Below are 21,610 nucleotides of genomic sequence, written 5' to 3' on the forward strand. Positions count from 1 at the left end.
TTGGAATTGGCTTCTCCTGGTAGTAGTTAGGCCTAACAACTTACGGCTGCCATTTTTTATCTTTATTGGAATAATATTACTTGTCACAAATTTAAGCGAAAAACTTGCAGAACACTTAATGCCAGTATTTTTTGTTTGTGTTATTTTCTCATACAATATTATCAAATGATGCTATGTCTATCAAAATAGGCTTTTGTAAATTGTGTTTCCTCACATTTGTGGGTTATAGCAAGGCCAGCTAGATGTTCATCTGTAATCTATTTGTGTTTCTAACTGACTACTATCTCCTCTATGATTATGCTACTCATGATACTCTGTATAGGTAAGAAGGTAAGACCGTTGCCATCTCTGTGCGGGTTGAAGCTGTCTGCAGAGAGGCTTGACATGCAGACAATTTCTCCTATGTACCCTCGGAGGCTTGTCAAACTCATCAGTACTCTTCCTGAGCCTTCTGGCAATCTCATTTATCACTGTCAGTACCATAAAAATATCAAGGTTAGTGTAAGTTAGTATTCTTGTGCAGTAGAATGAGTTTCTGTTAGTATCTTTGTATGATAGGACAAATTGTTGTCTCTCGGCTGAATGCCCGACGTTGCACAGGTGGCATGGAAGTTTGTTGTGCAGAAAATTTATTTTTAACCATCATATACAACATTTAACATTCTAACTTTTAAATGAAGGTGTTTGTTTATTTCAGTGTGTGTCAGGCCAATGCATAATTCAAATATCTAAAAGCTCAAGGCATATGTAGCTAAAACAAAATGTTGAAAAACATATCTTAATTCTTATGCTACGCATTTGTCCATTCATTCGTTTTGCCATTGGCTAACGTTTTTAAACCAAGTTGCTAATTGGCTAACGTTTTTTAACCTCCAAATTTTAGTAACTTGAACTAGTTTAAATCTACTAAAATAAGAACCGTGCTTATAATCACTGTATTGCGCATCACTGTGTTGCGCATCACTGTGTTGCTTATAATCACTGTATTGCTTATAATCACTGTATTGCTTATAATCACTGTATTGCTTATAATCACTGTGTTGCTTATAATCACTGTATTGCTTATAATCACTGTATTGCTTATAATCACTGTATTGCTTATAATCACTGTATTGCTTATAATCACTGTATTGCTTATAATCACTGTATTGCTTATAATCACTGTATTGCTTATAATCGCTGTATTGCGCGTCACTGTGTTGCTTATAATCACTGTATTGCTTATAATCACTGTATTGCGCGTCACTGTGTTGCTTATAATCACTGTGTTGCTTATAATCACTGTATTGCGCGTCATGATCTCTTATACAATCATGATCTTCAAGCATGCTATTAGTCACCAATTGTAATTTTGCAAGCGCTTTAAGAGGGTGTATTTTGACTGGTGTAATAAGTATGTGCACAATCATTCCATAGTATGGCAAGTAGGCTGTATGTGTAGGGGATAGCACACCTGTCTGCAGAACCGGGGTTTCTGTGTTCAATTCCAATACAAAGTGGTTTTCCGTTCTTAAACATTTATCGCTATAACTGGACATACGAATGACAGACAGACACTCACATTTATATATGTGTATGAGTGTCAGTTAGTATCCTTGTATGGTAGTTGGGTGTAAGTTAGTATCTTTATGTGGTATGCTGCATGTTGATGATCACAGATGCGAACTGCAGAACTATTTTTCATGCTTATATCTAATTGTATCTTCACATAACACACTGTGTATGGATCTTTAAATCACTCTAAGAAAGGAAGAAGGTCTCCAGTTTTTTTGTAGTAGTTTTGATTGTCGCATCAGCCTGCAATTTTTTACATTTAGTCGTATCTCAACTGTCGGTGTTCCTATCGTTGTTTCAGGATATGTCTGATAACTAACTAATTGGTTATTTCACTTGTTATTTCTACTGTCATAGCCCAAGTTTGCACGCTGCATACAGGTTATGAGTTTGATGCTAGAGCTGATGAACTATGGAGAGAAGACAGATTCTCTGACAATTTTAAGGCCGATGTCTGCAGCCTACTACAACAATTACCTCGCATTACCTGTATACTGGACAGGGCATAATATAGAGAGGTTGTGCCACTCACTTTTGTAATGATTTAATGCTTGTTTTCATTTTTTTTATTCGTCAAATGTCATTATATTCTACCTTTCATGAGACAGTCAGTTCAAGTGTTGCTAATATAATTGTAAGAAACCATTTTAGCATATATGTAGTGGTTATATGTTATATGTACTTATATGTAGTGGTTATATGTTATATGTACTTATATGTAGTGGTTAGACGAGTTATATGTACTTATATGTAGTGATTATATGTTATATGTACTTATATGTAGTGATTATATGTACTATGTAGTGATTATATGTTATATGTACTTATATGTAGTGATTATATGTTATATGTACTTATATGTAGTGATTATATGTTATATGTACTTATATGTAGTGGTTATATGTTATATGTACTTATATGTAGTGATTAGACTAGTTAATTTCTAAATTGTTTTTACTTTAAACTCATTTTTTTCAGTTTTCTAACAGCCCCCTTCAGTAGTTACATCGTCTGCAGTACATGTTGTTAAAAATGAATTCAATTGATATTTTAACAAACATGCTATGCGCTGACTTCCTTGTCACTTGTTCTGTCTTAACTTTTAGCTTGAGAGTAAAATAGCTATCAGTCTATCAGTTATAGAACTGGTGAATTTGGTGATGCACCTTTTCTTTCTTTGTTGATATAGCATTAATTATATTGACTATACGCACTCGTTAATAATTGAGTTTGTCTTCTACAGGTCAAGCTCGCTATATGAAGTACCAGAAGTGAGCGTTCACTTTTCTCATCCTCAGCTGAAGGCAGTCTTTAGTATATGCATGTCATGGCAGCAGCCCGGGTACACAAAGCCTTTGCACGACAGCAGTATCATCCCAGATGCCTTCAGTGCCTCAGGTAGTCTTCTTATTGGGTGCTATCGGAGAGGTATATAGCTGTACATAATATGCTGTTTGTGCATAAATCTCTGTACATCTCTGTGTAAATAATTATTTTAGGTGAAACTCAAAAAGGGAGCTAAATATCCTACATATAAAGCTAATTTCATAGAGCTAAATATCCTACATATAAAGCTAATTTCATAATAAGTAAAATTAATTCTACTATGATGGACTCGCACTACAATTTATTTCTTGCTCGCACAATTGTCAGGCGTTAGAGATTAAACTCTGACTGAGCTGTGATTTTATAAGCAAGCGTAACCAATCTGTGTTATTTGACTATTATCATACTAAATATTATTAGCTATTATCATACTAAATATTATTAACTATTATCATACTAAATATTATTAACTATTATCATACTAAATATTATTAGCTATTATCATACTAAATATTATTAGCTATTATCATACTAAATATTATTAGCTATTATTTTACTAAATATTATTAGCTATCATCATACTAAATATTATTAGCTATTATCATACTAAATATTATTAGCTATTATCATGCTAAATATTATTAGCTATTATCATACTAAATATTATTAGCTATTATCATACTAAATATTATTAGCTATTATCATACGAAATATTATTAGCTATTATCATACTAAATATTATTAGCTATCATCATACTAAATATTATTAGCTATTATCATACTAAATATTATTAGCTATTATCATACTAAATATTATTAACTATTATCATACTAAATATTATTAACTATTATCATACTAAATATTATTAGCTATTATCATACTAAATATTATTAGCTATTATCATACTAAATATTATTAACTATTATCATACTAAATATTATTAACTATTATCATACTAAATATTATTAGCTATTATCATACTAAATATTATTAGCTATTATCATACTAAATATTATTAGCTATTATTTTACTAAATATTATTAGCTATCATCATACTAAATATTATTAGCTATTATCATACTAAATATTATTAGCTATTATCATGCTAAATATTATTAGCTATTATCATACTAAATATTATTAGCTATTATCATACTAAATATTATTAGCTATTATCATACGAAATATTATTAGCTATTATCATACTAAATATTATTAGCTATCATCATACTAAATATTATTAGCTATTATCATACTAAATATTATTAGCTATTATCATACTAAATATTATTAGCTATTATCATACTAAATATTATTAGCTATTATCATACTAAATATTATTAGCTATCATCATACTAAATATTATTAGCTATTATCATACTAAATATTATTAGCTATTATCATACTAAATATTATTAGCTATTATCATACTAAATATTATTAGCTATTATCATACTAAATATTATTAGCTATTATCATACTAAATATTATTAGCTATTATCATACTAAATATTATTAGCTATCATCATACTAAATATTATTAGCTATTATCATACTAAATATTATTAGCTATTATCATACTAAATATTATTAGCTATTATCATACTAAATGAGGGTCCCACTTGTTTGCACTTCTTTGTTCTTTGTCAAATACTAAAAACTAGTGAATTAAAATATCAGTGTAAGCATTCGCCAAGCTACCTGCTATAATGCAGATTGATTACCACCCATAAACTCATGGCATCGTAAGAATTTAGTCTCTTTCTAGCACTTCACGGTTGCTCGGAGCAAGAGACAAGTTGTAGTACAAGTGCGTTCAAGTAGCATGGTATTTATTGCATATACCAGGGTTTGCAGTGCAGTCACATTACACATGTAGCTCTAGACTATCTTTATGTTTCTGTAGATACTATCTATCATAATATAGTAAACATTCGAGGGGCTGGTTCTTCATAACATAGTCTGTCATTATTGGTAGGGGCTCTGGTACCATCTCAGACCTTCAGTTATGGTATAGTAAGCACTCAGCTGATGTTTGTGTTGGATATATTGAGAGTGGCTGGACCGTTTGTCACGCTTAGTGCTGCAATGATTACACTTGATCTTCTTATGTTGATTAGGAAACTTTCCTCTGATCGATTTATCGCTCAGCAGATTTGAGATGAAGCAGTCAGATGGCAACAGATTTAACGCTGCCTTCGCTAACCTCGGCTCGATCAGCATCAGCATCATAACTAAAGGTAACTTATTCATGTATCGTTAACTTTTGTGGCGTGTGAATTGAGGGGCCAAACGAGATTGACCGTCTTTGTCTTTTAGGGAAAAAGCTTTACTCCGCTCTCAGATATTCGTGTTAGGGAATGCTACAGCAGTCTTTTTTACAGAAGGAGAAGATCAAAAAGTTTCAACAATGCTGCAAGCACCTGCTGACACATCTGTCATCAGTGAAGGGCAGCTATTTAGGTCTAGCAAGCCTATAAAGGATTCTAGTGATGATTTCCTGTGTCTCACCTACCAACTCCCAAATACAGACAGTAGCCCCTTTGGTAAGTGTTAACTCACGCCAGGTGTTTATAGTTTCTTGCCAGTTCATTCCAGACCTTCCCGTGCTGGCCAGTTAATACTCAGGCCATGTCCATCACCGGTCATTACTCCATTATTATTTCTGTATTTCTCTCAAGAACCCTCTGGAAATACCATAAAAATTTTCAAAGCTTTTTAAGAATAGAGATGAACAGAGTCAGAACATGGCATCAGTTTATATTTATGGTGATTTTGTTGGCAGTAAATGACTTATGCCGTATTACCTGCAGCCAGTGTTCGCTGTGTGACCTCTCAGTGGAAGTCTCACTACTCATCAGGTCACATGATCAGGTCAGATGATCAGGTCAGATGATCAGGTCACATGATTAGTAAGTGTAAGGAGTAAAAGGCTCACATTTAGAGGTGTTATTAATACTCAAATGCAGTGAGAAACAGCTGGCACGCACTCGAGGAGTACTTTAGGTCCTTGACGAAGTACTAACATGTTGTAACCTATATCTTCAAAGATTACCATATTTGACTATTTAGCAAATGCACTCACGTTTACAAAAAGTGGCTTAAACAATCCCTCTGTGTGTACATGATGTTGGCTCAAAATTCGAGAATTTTGGATGAAATTCTACATGGAAATGTCAGGCAGATATCTTAGTCTAGCCTAACATTCACATTCAGTTACCGCATTTTTATTTACTGGATTTTACTGCTACAAATATGGATACAAGAAATGGTTTATGGTTATTTTGCCGAAATTCCATTGGGCGAAATATACAATTCTAACAAATGGCCGTTTATCGAAAGTGAAGACTTTTGTGGGAAAGTGTACTTTTGGTTGAGTTATTTCGGGCCTCCTCATGCTGAAAAAATGGCATGTTCATGGAAACTTTGATGATGATAGCGAGTTACTACGTTCTGGTGATGACAATGGTGAAAAATTTTTGGAGATGACTAAAATTCAATGACTTGGTTTTCCTTGTTTATGCTCACTCATATCTTATGTTTTATTATTTTCCTGGCTTAGACAATAATAAAGCTTCTGTATGGATCATGTTTTCTCCTTCCCCAAATAGGTTTCATAATCAATCGGAATGAATAGCTAAATGTTATGATTCTGTAATAACTTACTAAAATACATATAAAAATCTATGAACTTTTTTCCCTCAATATCTTGCTGAGATTTAGGTGCATCCTAAACAAAAATGCGTCTTATCAGCCGTCAAATACAGTAAATAGTTCGCAACATTTTTAGAATTTGTCATCTCTTCATAGCAGGATTTCAGTCACATGCTACTTACCACTCCAAGTTGCTCAGAGAAATGTAACTGGTGTCAATAGTGGCTAGTTGGAAAGGAGTAAGAGTCAAAGCGGTCCTTCAATTCCAAAAATCTTACTTATAAGTTTTTGTGGTGGTTGAGATGCCAAGCCAATATCTAAGCAATCTTGGCTGTTGCACATCTTGCTCATGCATGTAGGCAACAACATTTCATTATCCACGATGGCCAGTTTTCACAATATTTACTTCTGTCAGTGGGTTCGGGTGACGCATCTATGATCGGATATGACGCATCTGTGATCGGATATGATGCGTCTATGATTGAATTTGACGCATCTATGATTGGATATGATGCATCTATGATCAGATATGACGCATCTATAACCGGATATGACGCATCTATAATCGGATATGACGCATCTATGATTGGATATGACGCATCTATGATCGAATAGGTTTTTTCAACTCTGTTTTTAGGAAAGAAGCTTGCAACTCAGCTTCATTTTGGGTCAGAATGAAGCTGAGTAATAATAGACCAGACTAGTCAGTGTTTGATTGTAGGGCAAGAGAAGGCAGTTTTCCTTTGCACTATGCAGGGATTTACAGCTACAGCTGATCCTATACTGGTTGATTGGCTTCTCTACCAAGAGAAGACAAACCCTGAGAATGTTGTTCCTCCAACAGCGTCGTTAGGTGTCGGCTCCAGTCTCCCTCACCATCTCTCAGATATTACACTCAGTGAGTATTCTATCTTAAGCTTTCATTTGGCAAAGTATTTTTGGTATACTTATATCCAAATATGTTTACAGTAAATGTAGTTTTTTAAAATATGGTTTTGCAGGATTCTTTAGTTTTTCTATAATTTTAGTGTAAAAATGAACAGGCAATACAATGTATACTACAAAAACTTCAGCTCAGCTCTGTTACAAAGTCTGATTCCTACATAGACTTTGGTACAAACGCGAGACGCTTGCTGTTTTCAGTCGTTTTTGTGTCGTGCATTTTCTATAGGATCTGAAAATACAACAACTTCCACATCTGTTAATGAAAGGAAGGCCTTGAAACCTTCGATTAACGCTAAGACTGAACCCACGACTAAAACTCACGAAGAATCCTCTAAAGGCATGTGGCTGGACTACCTACCCACCCTCCATTTACTCTCCCAGAGCCTCTCAGTCAACGTATGTATCACTATAACGGATGATAGGACATGCTCATGGCAGTTTTGTGAAACCTGACAAGTTTGAAAATTCATCTTAAATGCTACAGGCTCGTTAGCTTCATACTTCCTGTTGAGCATTATTAGCTTTACTTAGCTTATTACCTTTTAGATAATTATTTACCTATAATATTGTATATTATAGGTAAATTATAATATATATATGTATGAGCAGTTTTACTCCAGAGTGCTCTAGCTAGCGGCTTGCTCCGCAGCTATTGTAAATTATTCTTTACAATGCGATACATTTGGATTTAGTTGAGATTAAATTTTAAAAACTTTAAAATTGCCTTTTAAAATTTAATCTCGCACCTTAAGAGAACGTTGAACTGTGAACCTCCATCGATGAAAGAGCAGCGACAGGATATTCTATGTGGGAAGGCTAGTGTAAGCTATGTTTTCCTTCAAGGTGAAGATACGGAGTGGCTGTATACTGATTCCTTCTAAAACACTGACCTCTCTACTAGATAATTGTGAACACAATATGGCTAAGCAATGGAGAGATTTAGGTTATAGTGGCTCGTTACCTAATTCTCTGGTCATTTGTTTGCCTTCTGTATCCGGAGTAAGTCAGAATGTGACATTGTCTGCTCCGGTGGAGGACCTCCCTATTCGCTTCAAAGCTGGTAAGTGTTCAGTCATCTATCAACTCTGTAGCTCATGAAGACGTCTGGTGAATATATTTAGCAAGGAAGCGTATCCGAGTTATACGGAAATTCTGATGTTTTATGTTCATTATCGAGTAAGAGAGCAACTGGCGTACTGCTCAGTTCATGCAGTGTTCACAACCATATTCTTGTAAGGAAGTCCTTGCTAAGGAAAAAATAGCACAGCACATTTATGGTGTCAATTGTATTCTGTAGAGGAGACTGGCACTTGCCACCACTTGTTGGCATCTGATGACCCAAATCACACATGTACGTTCGCACTGCCTCAAATCACTTTTTTTAAATATATGTGACTTTTTGTACGCTGTCACCTGATTACACCTTCCACATCTTTTTCTTTTGCTTTACCCGGTAAGGTGTTGGCTGTAGGACTTGCAGCCACCTTTAGGTTTCTTGTCTGTGCTTACCTTGACACCAATTTCACATGTCAGTTGAAATTGTCATTCTCCTGAACATGTTGTATTGAGTCTATTCTATGGTCTTTGGGGGATGTGCTATTACAGGTACATGAGAGACAGGTAATATGGCGAATCCTATGGTTAGTTATTTCTCTCACACAATCATTATTTTGAAATAATGAAAGCACATCAAACAGAATAACAGATAAATGCTACTCAGCTGTGTGACGGAGGACATTGAATGTCTCGAGTTGACATCTTATGACATTTCTTTTACTGTATGCATGAACAGGTACTTTGGCTCTGCCAATCATTGTCAAAGTGGAGGCCTTTTCCATGTACACATACATAAACCGAGAGTGCAGCAACCTTCTGGAGCCAGTTTCGTGTACATCTACTATCACTATGAATTCAGGGCACTGCCCACTTTCCAATAAACCTTTATCCTCTTTGTCACTTAGCGTGCATCACTCCATCAGCCATGTCTCGGTCAATTTTTACAACGAGCAGGTGGGTATCTTCACACAGCACACATATTTTAGCTCAACATGTAAGGATGGCTCAAGGCCGTGCAATTCATAACGGATATACTAGACTAGCAGCCCATGCATACTTCATCGTTTAACAAGAAAATCTATAGTCGTTATCCATTTGATTACTTGCTTCATCTTAAATTGCATGCTGGGTAAAGGAACATTATATGTAAATACCTTGAGTTTCATTGCTGTGACATCATAACTGTAGCAGCTATCGATTAGGCATCACCCGCCTGCTCTATGCATTTTGGCAGGTTGAGTTAATGGTAGAGCTTATCCTTGGTTGGCTGCGGTTGCTGCCAGTTGCGATAAGACTGAAGGGTGGTGCCGCCTCTGCTCATAAAAGTTCTTTCACAGCGCCTTATGTGGAGAACTATTCGGTCAACTCCAGCCAACCATCACTGGTCAGTCAGTACTCTAGGGTGAGATGTTCATGGATTAAATAGCAACTCCTATTAGCATGTCTACTCGTTACACGCTTCATATCATAGGCAGGCCTTAACCAAAATCAAAACTTGTTTTTAAAACTTTGTTTTGCGCTACATTTTAAACTCCAGCTCCTATAGCTACAGCAAATTATTTTTCATACACATTATAATATCATAAAAGCTTGTGATACAGTGTACAGCCATAAGACACGTTGCGCTTGGAAGTGTTGTGGTTCAGCTATAAAATGCAGTGCGTGTGGCAACTGTTGTACATAAAACACATGAAATACAGTGTGTGCGGTAACTTGTTGTGATACAATTATGTAATGCCGCATGGCTGTTAGCTAGTACCACACACGGTACCACATCACCTGGTACATTCAACTAACCTGGAAATTAAGATGTTCTCTGTATACAGGACAATGTAAGTTACATGGATCCCGTTGACTCCGAACTGTCTCACAAGTTCGAACTAGAACATGAGGACACAGTCTCTACCCCTACTACATACTTCTTCAGAACTGAAGCTAAATTGGCCCACTTGAGTCTCAATTTGTTCTTCAAGCAACAAGGGTATTATTAGGTTTAACAGCCTCTGGCATCTTCAATTGATTTATTCTCAATGGTGAAACATTTATACAGAAAGTATTTACCAGTCATTGTCTAGATTTACTGTTGGTATCTCCATCTGATATACACTCAGCCATCCTTTACAAGAGCTGGATGTAGGCATGAATAACTCACCTTCACAACCTGTCACACTTTTTAGTTAATGGATTATGAAATTTTTATCTGTTATATACATGTAGTTAATGTAACTCGTTTTGCCGAGTCATTGCATTTTTTTATTCTGTAGCCAGCTCAAACATTATGATCATGCCACTTTTATGTTCGCAATGCCAAAAGTACTGCGGACAAGCAGTGGTCTTTATTCCAAATTTTGTAATCTTTTAACCTGCATATAGTTATTAATAAATATTTTTTGTGATTCTTATATTAATTTAATGGTCTTGTGAACTTTTTTTATTACAGGTACAAATATGAGTGTCTTCAGGGCATGGCTGAGGAAGGCTCAGCCTGTGTCGATGTCTACAGAGACTATGTTAAGTTTCAGGCTAAGATCTGGTCTATAGAGCTGCTCCATGGATTCTATGAGTAGGTTTCTTCACGCTATACATTCGGATGTCCAACTTCTCCTAGCTTCACTACCATTAATTTAATAATTTTCACTTCTACTAATTTCGATTTGAGAATATTGTCAGTTGTTCTCTTCTGCTGTCTGTTGTGCAATGCACCACCATCTTTTAGCAGCACATTGTGCCCATCCTAAGAATGTTTTTGTCAGATAGGTTATCCTAACAGGCTGTGGTTGCTTGCTCTGTTCTCTCATGATATGACATTGTAGTCAGAGATGTGGCGAGTTTGTGGCTGGAGCGAATCAAGGTATTCTTCTATCGTCTTCACGGCGCTTCATCAATTTGGAAACAATGAACTCTGCAAAACAGAATCGTGACATTTCTCCCATGGTATATCTCTCTGGTTACTCCTATTGTAATAAGATCACTTATCATTTACTGTAACTATGATACTGATAGCTCTCTAAATACTCATATGTAGTATTGCACTCTCATCAATCTACACGTATGTGTATCAGCATATTTTCGACAGCATTGGCTTTAGCCACTAGTGGTCTTCCCTTCCATATACAATAGTATTGTACTCTGTTCAGAACACTTTACAGCACTTTGCATTATGATATTCTTTAATTCCTGTTTATCTATCTGAGTTCATTCGTCTGTGGGCTCCTGCTTATCCATCTGGGTTCATTCGTCTGTGGGCTCCTGCTTATCCATCTGTGTTCATTCGTCTGTGGGCTCCTGCTTATCCATCTGGGTTCATTCGTCTGTGGGGCTCCTGCTTATCCATCTAGATTTATTCATCTGTGGACGCCTGAGTAATTCAGTATACATATACGAATTTACCTAGCTGAAGGAGCAGCCAAGGGAAGGCATAGTTAGCATCATCTACACCAGAGCTTCCCAATCCAGTCTCAAAAGGAGAGACGTAGAGTCTGCTGGTGCGATATCAACAAGAAGTAGAGATGGTTACATCACAGAACTCTGTATTGACATGGCTAGGTGTGACATCGTTTGTCACTTGCCCGCTATAACCAATGTTCTTCAGGTATCTGTCATATCTACCTAAATATTCTTTGGCCATTTAAAAATAATTTTCTGTTCTTGCCCCGTAAACATTGAAAGCCACGATTAGAATCTCTTTGTTATCCGCGTGCATTTTCTAACTTCTCTCTCAATTCTATTAAATTTTCAAAACCTTTTGCAGATGTTGCTCTCCGACTGCCTGCCATCTTTAGAGTCGATAGCAGGAGTGTTCAAGGCAACTAAGGAAGTAGGTGATTCAGGTCTGAAGGGCAGACACACGCCATGGCTTCATTCACAAACCTTGCCTCTTATCCACCTTACAGTTGGAGAAACCAGAGTCTTGTTTCCTGTGAGTTGCATTTTACTTTGTCAGGTTTGATTTCTTTTTTAAATCCAATCTAATTTTAATAGGCCAAAAGGAATACTAACAGACAAATATTCTTTTGCGTTAGAAATATACAGCTACTGAATTATAATGCAATAATTTGTCTGAAGTTTGTTTTGTTGCTAAAATATAAATAGTAAACGATGCAATACTTCATGGCTGGCTCATAGCTTATTCAACTGCTATTAAAGCATCACTCAGCTGGCACTGTCTGCAAACTCGCTCTTCTCGCTCTCCTCGATGGATATGTAAGCGATTCTTATGCGATGTTGTGTAAAGATTGGTACCAAATGATATTTAGGTGGAAGGAGTACCTGCTCACCTTCATGATGTGATGCTCATTACTGTACAAAGTGTGCAGCTCACTCCACAAGCTGAAAACCCTCTCTCTAGACTCGTCTTAGACAATGACCTCTACAAAAAGAACTCTCATAAAATGAGCACACCAGGTTCCCTCGGTAAGCAGTCAAGTAGAAGCTTCCAAATGTCTTATTGTTTTTAGAAGTACTTTGTCTGCTAGAAGCTGATATTCTTGTCTGATAGTCAAATGTGTGGAAGATGACTTTCACACATTTTGTGCTGTATGTGCAAATTGCACTTACAGCGCAAAATGTGTGTAAGTGTCTGTTCGTGTATAATGTAAGGAATATAGTTTTCACTATCTGTTAGTATATAATGTATGAAATATTATGTTGGTGTCTGTTCGTGTATAATGTACAGAATATAATTTTCACTGTCCGTTAGTATATAATGTATGAAATATGATTTTAGTGTCTGTTAGTATATAATGTATGGAATATGATTTTGGTGTCTGTTAGTATATAATGTATGGAATATGATTTTAGTGTCTGTTAGTATATAATGTATGGAATATGATTTTAGTGTCTGTTAGTATATAATGTATGGAATATGATTTTAGTGTCTGTTAGTATATAATGTATGGAATATGATTTTAGTGTCTGTTAGTATATAATGTATGAAATATGATTTTAGTGTCTGTTAGTATATAATGTATGGAATATGATTTTAGTGTCTGTTAGTATATAATGTATTGTAAAAAATCTGCTGCAACACTTTACTACTCCACAGAGAAACAAACCGCTTTAAAGTATATAAAGATTTTAGGTTTTGTATATTTTTATCATATATATATATAAATGTATATAAATACAGTTAATGTGTGCGCATCAAACAACTGCCCAGAATGAGGCTTTCTCTAGCCTGTCCTGACAAACTGTTGTTTTTTTTTGCGGAGCTGTTCCCCCGTCCGCGGGCGAGCAACACAACAGAGTTTTGTGTTGCTCGCCCGCAGACGGGGGAACAACTCCGCAAAAACAACAGTTTGTCAAGACAGGCTAGGCTTTCTCATGCTATGCAGCTTTCTGCTCATCGGGCTCCTTTTATAACTATTATGCTGAGAGGCTCCACATCCTCTTCGGAATACCTGGCTCGGTAGCAGCTCTGTCCATTCAGTTGTGACTCAGCAATAGGTCGGTCTCTCATGTGCTGGCTCGGCTTGTCTTTTACCAGCTAGTGGCTGGCCGGTCGTACTTTACCAGCTAGTGGCTGGCCAGTCATACTTTACCAGCTAGTGGCCGGCCGGTCGTACTTTACCAGCTAGTGGCTGGCCGGTCGTACTTTACCAGCTAGTGGCTGGCCAGTCATACTTTACCAGCTAGTGGCTGGCTGGTCATACTTTACCAGCTAGTGGCCAGCCGGTCATACTTTACCAGCTAGTGGCTGGCCGGTCATACTTTATCAGTTAGTGGCCGGTCGTACTTTATCAGCTAGTGGCTGGCCAGTCGTACTTTACCAGCTAGTGGCTGGCCGGTCGTACTTTACCAGCTAGTGGCTGGCCGGTCGTACTTTACCAGCTAGTGGCCGGCCGGTCGCACTTTACCAGCTAATGGCTGGCCGGTCATACTTTACCAGCTAGTGGCCGGCCGGTCGTACTTTATCAGCTAGTGGCTGGCCGGTCATACTTTACCAGCTAGTGGCTGGCCGGTCATACTTTACCAGCTAGTGGCCGGCCGGTCGTACTTTATCAGCTAGTGGCTGGCCGGTCATACTTTACCAGCTAGTGGCCGACCGGTCATACTTTATCAGCTAGTGGCTGGTCATACTTTACCAGCTAGTGGCCGGCCGGTCATACTTTACCTGCTAGTGGCTGGCCGGTCGTATTTTATCAGCTAGTGGCTGGCCGGTCATACTTTACCAGCTAGTGGCTGGCCAGTCATACTTTACCAGCTAGTGGCTGGCCAGTCATACTTTACCAGCTAGCGGCTGGCCGGTCATACTTTACCAGCTAGTGGCTGGCCAGTCATACTTTACCATCTAGTGGCTGGCCGGTCATACTTTACCAGCTAGTGGCTGGCCGGTCATACTTTACCAGCTAGTGGCTGGCCGGTCATACTTTACCAGCTAGTGGCTGGCCGGTCATACTTTACCAGCTAGTGGCCAGCCGGTCATACTTTACCAGCTAGTGGCTGGCCGGTCGTAGTTTACCAGCCTGTGGCCGGTCATACTTTACCAGCTAGTGGCTGGCCAGTCATACTTTACCAGCTAGTGGCCAGCCGGTCATACTTTACCAGCTAGTGGCCGGCCGGTCATACTTTATCAGCTAGTGGCTGGCCGGTCGTACTTTACCAGCTAGTGGCCGGCCAGTCATACTTTACCAGCTAGTGGCTGGCCGGTCATACTTTACCAGCTAGTGGCCGGCCGGTCATACTTTACCAGCTAGTGGCCGGCCGGTCATACTTTATCAGCTAGTGGCTGGCCGGTCATACTTTACCAGCTAGTGGCTGGCCGGTCATACTTTACCATCTAGTGGCCAGCCGGTCATACTTTACCAGCTAGTGGCCAGCCGGTCGTACTTTCGGCTGGATCCTTGGCCGGCCCGGTCTTCTCTGGCCTCGGTAAAAGTTGAAATGAGATCTTTGTTGAAATTTGTCCTGTGCACCCTCAGAATACGATTTTAATTCATTTCAGGGTTCGCATCGAGCGGTAAAAAAATTATATGGAGGGGTATAGAAACCATAGTAATTTTATGATGCAAACATTCCCTGGTAAAAATCATTAAAATTTTATACAAGTGCTGTACATATTAAAAATTAGTAACAAAATAGTATGTTAACCTTAGTAACTATAGTTACCTACAGCAACTTTAGTATATTTAGTGTATTTATTGGTTATGATCTGCATTAAAATGTAACATTACAATATGCTATGTGCAGTGTTACGTACCGTAGGGAGTTCTTACCTTCAAAACAGACTTATGTATAACAAAAATTTTGAATTCACTTCAATTAAGCTTAGCTTACTAAACGCATGCACACACATGCACGCACTTGAAGCTAAGTTTTAGTATGTATTTTTAACTATTTTGCTGAATTTCAACCTTGCATCACTAAAATTTTATTACCTACCAGTTTCTGTCATCGCTATAACTTTTAGCCAACCTGATTAAAACCTTTTTCAACCTAATTCGCTCAGAAAACTCGAGCGATGCTGTTCTCAAAAACTTTCTGTTTGATACGTAATGAAGTGGACTTTTATTAGCAGGTTAAGAGAAATTGTCTGACTACTGACCTTCTGTTTGAGGGATCGCAACTCCAACTTTGCCACTGGTTTCAAAGGGAAAATATTACCATTTTTTACACGAAAAATGCTGAACTGAAGAAAATTGGTCATCATGTCTCTTTCAGGCAATGTGAAAATGTATTCAGACAGCATTTCGGCGTTTATGTTCTTACAGCATGCGTAATAAGCCCACCAATTGCCAAATTTGAACTCAGGCCAAAATTTTGTTGAATTCGTATGGTGATGTGAAAAAATCATCATGTTCCACTTCAAGGGGGAAAAATCGTATATCAGGGTAGTCGTATCCTGAGTGTGCACTGTACTGGTTATAATTAGCTGATGTCGTATGACCTTGAAGCTAACTGCCCTACATATTGACACTTGGTTTAACCAAACACGTGTGCCTTGGTTCTACAATTACTTTTTGTCGTGCTCTTTTGCCCTATTTGTTGTTTTCTTACTCAGTGGTTCCAATACACCTGAGCATGCTAGTAGACTAGCTGAAATGCTTAAGACTTCTATGAAAATTATATACTAAAGTTCAACAATATTTACCGCCTAAATATATTTTGCTTAGAAATATATAATGTTGTTATTAATAATAATAAACAATGATAACCTTGACACATTGAGGGAAATATCATGCTGCTTGGAAAGCTCTCAAGGTCTGTTAAGATATGTCTAAAGCAGAGCTTTTCAGTCTAAGCCCGGGTTATGCGGCTTGTTCAGAACACTCAGCTGGAATGTTTAATCAAAGTAGAGGTCAGATAGTTTAGCTGAAGGTGAAACACTCTCCACTAGTGTTAGATTGTGGACCTAAGGCTACTCAGTTAATAATACACACTGATATGAGTCTGCCTACTGACCACAGAGTCGTGTAGTAATTGGTTCTCTTGGCAAGGAAACTAACTGATGTAGAGAGTGGACATTATGGTTCGCTTCTGCAGAAGAACATTTGTAACCTTTGTATCTCTTTATTGAAGTAATCAAAATCTTCTAATTTCAGCTATGACTGGTTGTCTGATCGAGAGTGACCAGAAGGTCTTTTTGTTTTGTTTTGGGAATTGTAAAGCCTGTGTGGCAGATAAAACACTATTGACTTGAGATGCAAGAGACTTGTTCATCTCACTATGTATACCATTGGTACATATTTCATGCACCTGCGAGATGTTTTGACATAAGAGGTATTAATTAAGCCAAGCTGCTAAACATTGCCATGCTGGACACATGAACGTTTGTTATTTCTCTTACGCTTTCGCTTAGCGTTCAGCTATATTGTCTTTTATAGTTGAGGATAGACAACTCCAGATGGATATCATAGGGCTCTCTTTACTCGCCGGTACATATGCTGAGATGAAACTGGAGGATAAGGGGCTGTGTCCTTCTTCCTTTGAGAACCCAGCTTTTGAGTGGAATAAGATAGCCAAGTCGACGTAAGAAAATTAGTGGAATGTTAAAGATGTAATGGTGGTTTTTATTTTATGATAACCGTTTGGTTCCTGTAAACTGACCTTTCAACTCTACAGTTTCAGTGTTATCTTTATTTTTGTTTTTCACGAGCTTCAAAGTCAGCATTTGTTAGTTCAGTTCTCGAAACCGACTAGTGCTTCAACTTTATACCCAATATATTTGTCATGTCTTGGAATATCCTTACGTATCGTGTATTGGAATATCCTTATGTATCAAGTCTTGAAATATCCATATGTATCGTGTATTAAAATACCCTTATGTGTTGTGTATTGGAATATCCTTATGTATCGTGTATTGGAATATCCTTATGTAGAGACTTTAAAAATGTACAATCTTTTACTTTTATTGTTTTCCAAACCATTTTAACTGAATTACTATTTTCTCACATTTTTTGACTTGTTTGGTTACTTTTGTGTTTTAGCTTTTCTGATTATATCTTCTATTTTTCAGAGATGTAAGTGCCGCTAGACTGTATCCAATAGTGTCTGGAGTGCAACTCAATTTGCAAGTGGCCCCTGCCATTGTTTTCGAAGAGGTAAGAGTAAAACAGATCTCAGGTTCATTTCTAAAACTCAGTTTCTTTAGTGTTCCAGTGATCTCTATTAGTGGTATTACTGCTCAGATATACCCACACCCAACTTGCAACCATAGTATGAGTCATGCGAACATCCGCTATGTTTAGCTCACAGTAGTGTGTTCTGACGAACACTAGGCCATCCTAGGTAACAGACTTGACAAACAATCCAGGAATATTCGTATCTGAGAACAGTTGTAGTAGTCTGTGACAGCTGGTATTAAAACTACCTCTTATTGCTGTAAGTCAAATCTCTCTCTTTAGCTGCAATCTTTAGGTTGAGATATGTTGTTTAGGTTGTATAAAGTGAATGTTAGCTAGGGTTGCCGTGGCGCATAAGTGACTATTGCTAACTGACATCTTTTGCGTTACCAGCTAGTGGATGGAGCTCCATGTCTCAATTCAGGCTACCGATTGGCTGGTCTTCTCTCTACTAGCCATACTGAGGGTACTAGCTGACTCGTTCTGCCAATCGCATCTGGCTGGACAGCATTTTTATGAATGCCAGTGATTATTAGTAGAGGACCACATGGTATAGCTTGTCTACTGGTATAGTGAGCGTCTTCTTGCTCGCGCACAACCTGCTAAAGAGAGATGATAGATCCATGAGAATTTACCTTCTATTTTCTCTCACTATATGGCAAGCCATCGACCATTTAGGCCATCGAAGACTTTAGCTAGACTAAGGTTATGTTGCGACCTTTAGCCATTCTCAAGGTTAATTACACTGATTTAAAGCTGATATCAAGCAGTGCACTCAGTAGTGGCATAAGGAAACGCGGATTCAAATCCATGTTTTTCCTCTCATTAGTGCTTAGAAATCCAGCTAGTAATTGGTGGTAAATGTAATCTTGTGATGTGGGATAGGTTAGACAACTTCTCCTTGTTAAAAACACTGCCACTCTTTCCACTCTGGTATTTGACAGAGAATTTGCTGTATCCGCACATTGGCCTAAGGAAATCAGGGATTCTAAGTTAATCGTCTTGTCGCTTTTGTCATGCTTTAATGGCTGTTTTAGAGGATGATATGCACTCACTCAGCAGAGGTCAATGTTAGATCAGACATCAATATCTCACTGACAGACTTACATATGAGTCTTATCCTTGATTTGGCGCAGCAGATACACAGCTCTTTAGCTGTAGTTCTAGCTTCTATAAAGGTCACGCCAACATCTAACAAAGTTACTGTAAAGAAAACTTCAGCAAAAGAGGTAAGATATTGTTTTGCAAAACATTTTGAACCTTAAACACTCTGAAGCCTGGGCCCGAGCTAATCCGAGGAGTTGTTTTTTCGCCTGATCCTTCGCTCGAGTAAGGTCGGCTGCGTAGTTTCACTTTGCTTTTTGAATTTCTGGTTTACGTAGGATTTTGGAGTTTTGGTCAGTGTGTAGGTCACTCTGTGGTCACTGTGTGGGTCACTCTATGGTCACTGTGTGGGTCACTCTGTGGGTCACTCTGTGGTCACTGTATGGGTCAGTGTGTGGGCCACTCTATGGTCACTGTGTGGGTCACTCTGTGGTCACTGTGTAGGTGACTCTGTGGCCACTGTGTTGGCCACTCTGTGGTCACTGTGTGGGTCACTCTGTGGTCACTGTGGGTAATACGTTTTCACTAGAATTCCAGTTTCAAGTCGATTTAACTATTAGTTTTTCAGATATCAGTACAATACTGAGGGTACTTCTAACCAATCGGTGCAATACTGAGGGTACTTCTAACCAATCAGTGCAATACTGAGGTTACTTCTAACCAATCGGTGCAATACTGAGGGTACTTCTAACCAATCGGTGCAATACTGAGGGTACTTCTAATCAATCAGTGCAATACTGAGGGTACTTCTAACCAATCAGTGCAATACTGAGGTTACTTCTAACCAATCAGTGCAATACTGAGGGTACTTCTAACCAATCAGTGCAATACTGAGGGTACTTCTAACCAATCGGTGCAATACTGAGGTTACTTCTAACCAATCGGTGCAATACTGAGGGTACTTCTAACCAATCAGTGCAATACTGAGGATACTTCTAACCAATCGGTGCAATACTGAAGGTGCTTCTAACCAATCAGTGCAATACTGAGGGTACTTCTAACCAATCAGTGCAATACTGAGGGTACTTCTAACCAATCAGTGCAATACTGAGGGTACTTCTAACCAATCAGTGCAATACTGAGGGTACTTCTAACCAACCACGGAATGAAATATCCGCTCACAGAACATTAATTTCTAATGACACACTGAAGGATCAAAAATAGACACAGCTAGAAGGCTTCTCCTCAGCAACAAAAACTTTTCAATAAAACTATTTGTTTTTTAGAGAATAATTATACACACTCTATCAGACTCGGTGTACTGCATCCATTATGTTTCTTCAATTGCCTCCAAAGCATTACTTCTTTGAAAGATTGTGAGGAAAATTAATAACCCTATTTGATTTCTGTTTCTTTCTGTGAGTTCTAAAGGCTTTGAGCTTTAAAATTGATATTCAGTTCAAAAGGATTATTTTACATGCTTTTACAATCGATGGAAATTTGGTAATGGGTCTGGGATCAGGGACCTGCTTGTATAATTTGGTAATGGGTCTGGGATCAGGGTCCTGCTTGTATAATTTGTTAATACGGTCTGAGATCAGGGTCCTGCTTGTACATGTATATACAAGGTTAGACTTCACAGTGTTAAAAGATTACTGCAATAATAATAATAATGTTCAAATGTCTAATGGACTGATATTGCCACTGCGGTACATTAGATGCTTGTCTTTGGTGTATGTTTGTATTTTGCCATCAGCACATTAAGCTACCATTATTGGTAGTTCCTATTCTATTTTGTCTTTGATCATTACTCGTAGCAACGGGATACGACTCTCATCGGTCATTACGTCTCCATGGTATACCCGATAAACCTACTCATGACCGCATGCGATATATCTGTCACACTCATTGGTGGAGGGGGTCTGCACCCTGTTTTGGCTGCAGTCTTTTCTCAGCCCCACACCATCGTCTGCACTAAACCCAAATCTGAAAGACTGGAAATGTCTTGCTATGATGTCAAGGTGAAAGCTGCCAGCAAGTCTGAAGTGAGAGCTGGCCGAGGTGAGTTGATTTTAACTGCCTGTTTGTTTTTTTATGCTAGTCAATTGTTGAATTGAAATAAGGTAGTTTTTATGCTTTGATCCCTAGTGGGATCTGTGCAGAGGTACAGGGTACTCTACTGAATCTCACTAATCTATGTGCAGTCTTGCTACTCACTAGCTACTCCCTGAGTGCTAGTATGTTAGTCACAGTATACTAGTACCTGAGTGTTAGTATGTTAGTCACAATCTACTATCTGAGTGTTAGTATGTTAGTCACATTATATTACCTGAGTGCTAGTGTGTTAGTCACAGCGTACTACCTGAGTGCTAGTGTGTTAGTCACTGCGTACTACCTGAATGTTAGTATGTTAGTCACAGTATACTACCTGAGTGCAAGTGTGTTAGTCACTGTATACTACCTGAGGGCT

At 38.0% G+C, this 21,610-nt stretch overlaps 1 protein-coding gene across 1 annotated transcript in view; it reads left to right on the plus strand.

Moving 5' to 3' along the window:
- LOC137391846 (intermembrane lipid transfer protein VPS13B-like) overlaps positions 1–21,610 on the plus strand; it is a 65,253-nt gene that overhangs the window by 18,142 nt on the left and 25,501 nt on the right. The window contains exons 10-30 of the mRNA XM_068078391.1: positions 323–495; positions 1,912–2,072; positions 2,798–2,952; positions 5,002–5,121; positions 5,266–5,427; positions 7,257–7,433; positions 7,707–7,876; positions 8,324–8,540; positions 8,778–8,831; positions 9,273–9,490; positions 9,771–9,920; positions 10,363–10,517; positions 10,977–11,099; positions 11,350–11,470; positions 11,931–12,128; positions 12,288–12,455; positions 12,793–12,949; positions 17,359–17,503; positions 17,991–18,075; positions 19,134–19,325; positions 20,958–21,201. Coding sequence (XP_067934492.1) covers positions 323–495; positions 1,912–2,072; positions 2,798–2,952; positions 5,002–5,121; positions 5,266–5,427; positions 7,257–7,433; positions 7,707–7,876; positions 8,324–8,540; positions 8,778–8,831; positions 9,273–9,490; positions 9,771–9,920; positions 10,363–10,517; positions 10,977–11,099; positions 11,350–11,470; positions 11,931–12,128; positions 12,288–12,455; positions 12,793–12,949; positions 17,359–17,503; positions 17,991–18,075; positions 19,134–19,325; positions 20,958–21,201 — 3,345 coding nt within the window. The remainder of the gene's footprint in view (positions 1–322; positions 496–1,911; positions 2,073–2,797; positions 2,953–5,001; positions 5,122–5,265; positions 5,428–7,256; positions 7,434–7,706; positions 7,877–8,323; positions 8,541–8,777; positions 8,832–9,272; positions 9,491–9,770; positions 9,921–10,362; positions 10,518–10,976; positions 11,100–11,349; positions 11,471–11,930; positions 12,129–12,287; positions 12,456–12,792; positions 12,950–17,358; positions 17,504–17,990; positions 18,076–19,133; positions 19,326–20,957; positions 21,202–21,610) is intronic.

This window comes from Watersipora subatra, chromosome 1 (assembly GCF_963576615.1).
Source record: "Watersipora subatra chromosome 1, tzWatSuba1.1, whole genome shotgun sequence".
Lineage (NCBI taxonomy): Eukaryota > Metazoa > Bryozoa > Gymnolaemata > Cheilostomatida > Watersiporidae > Watersipora > Watersipora subatra.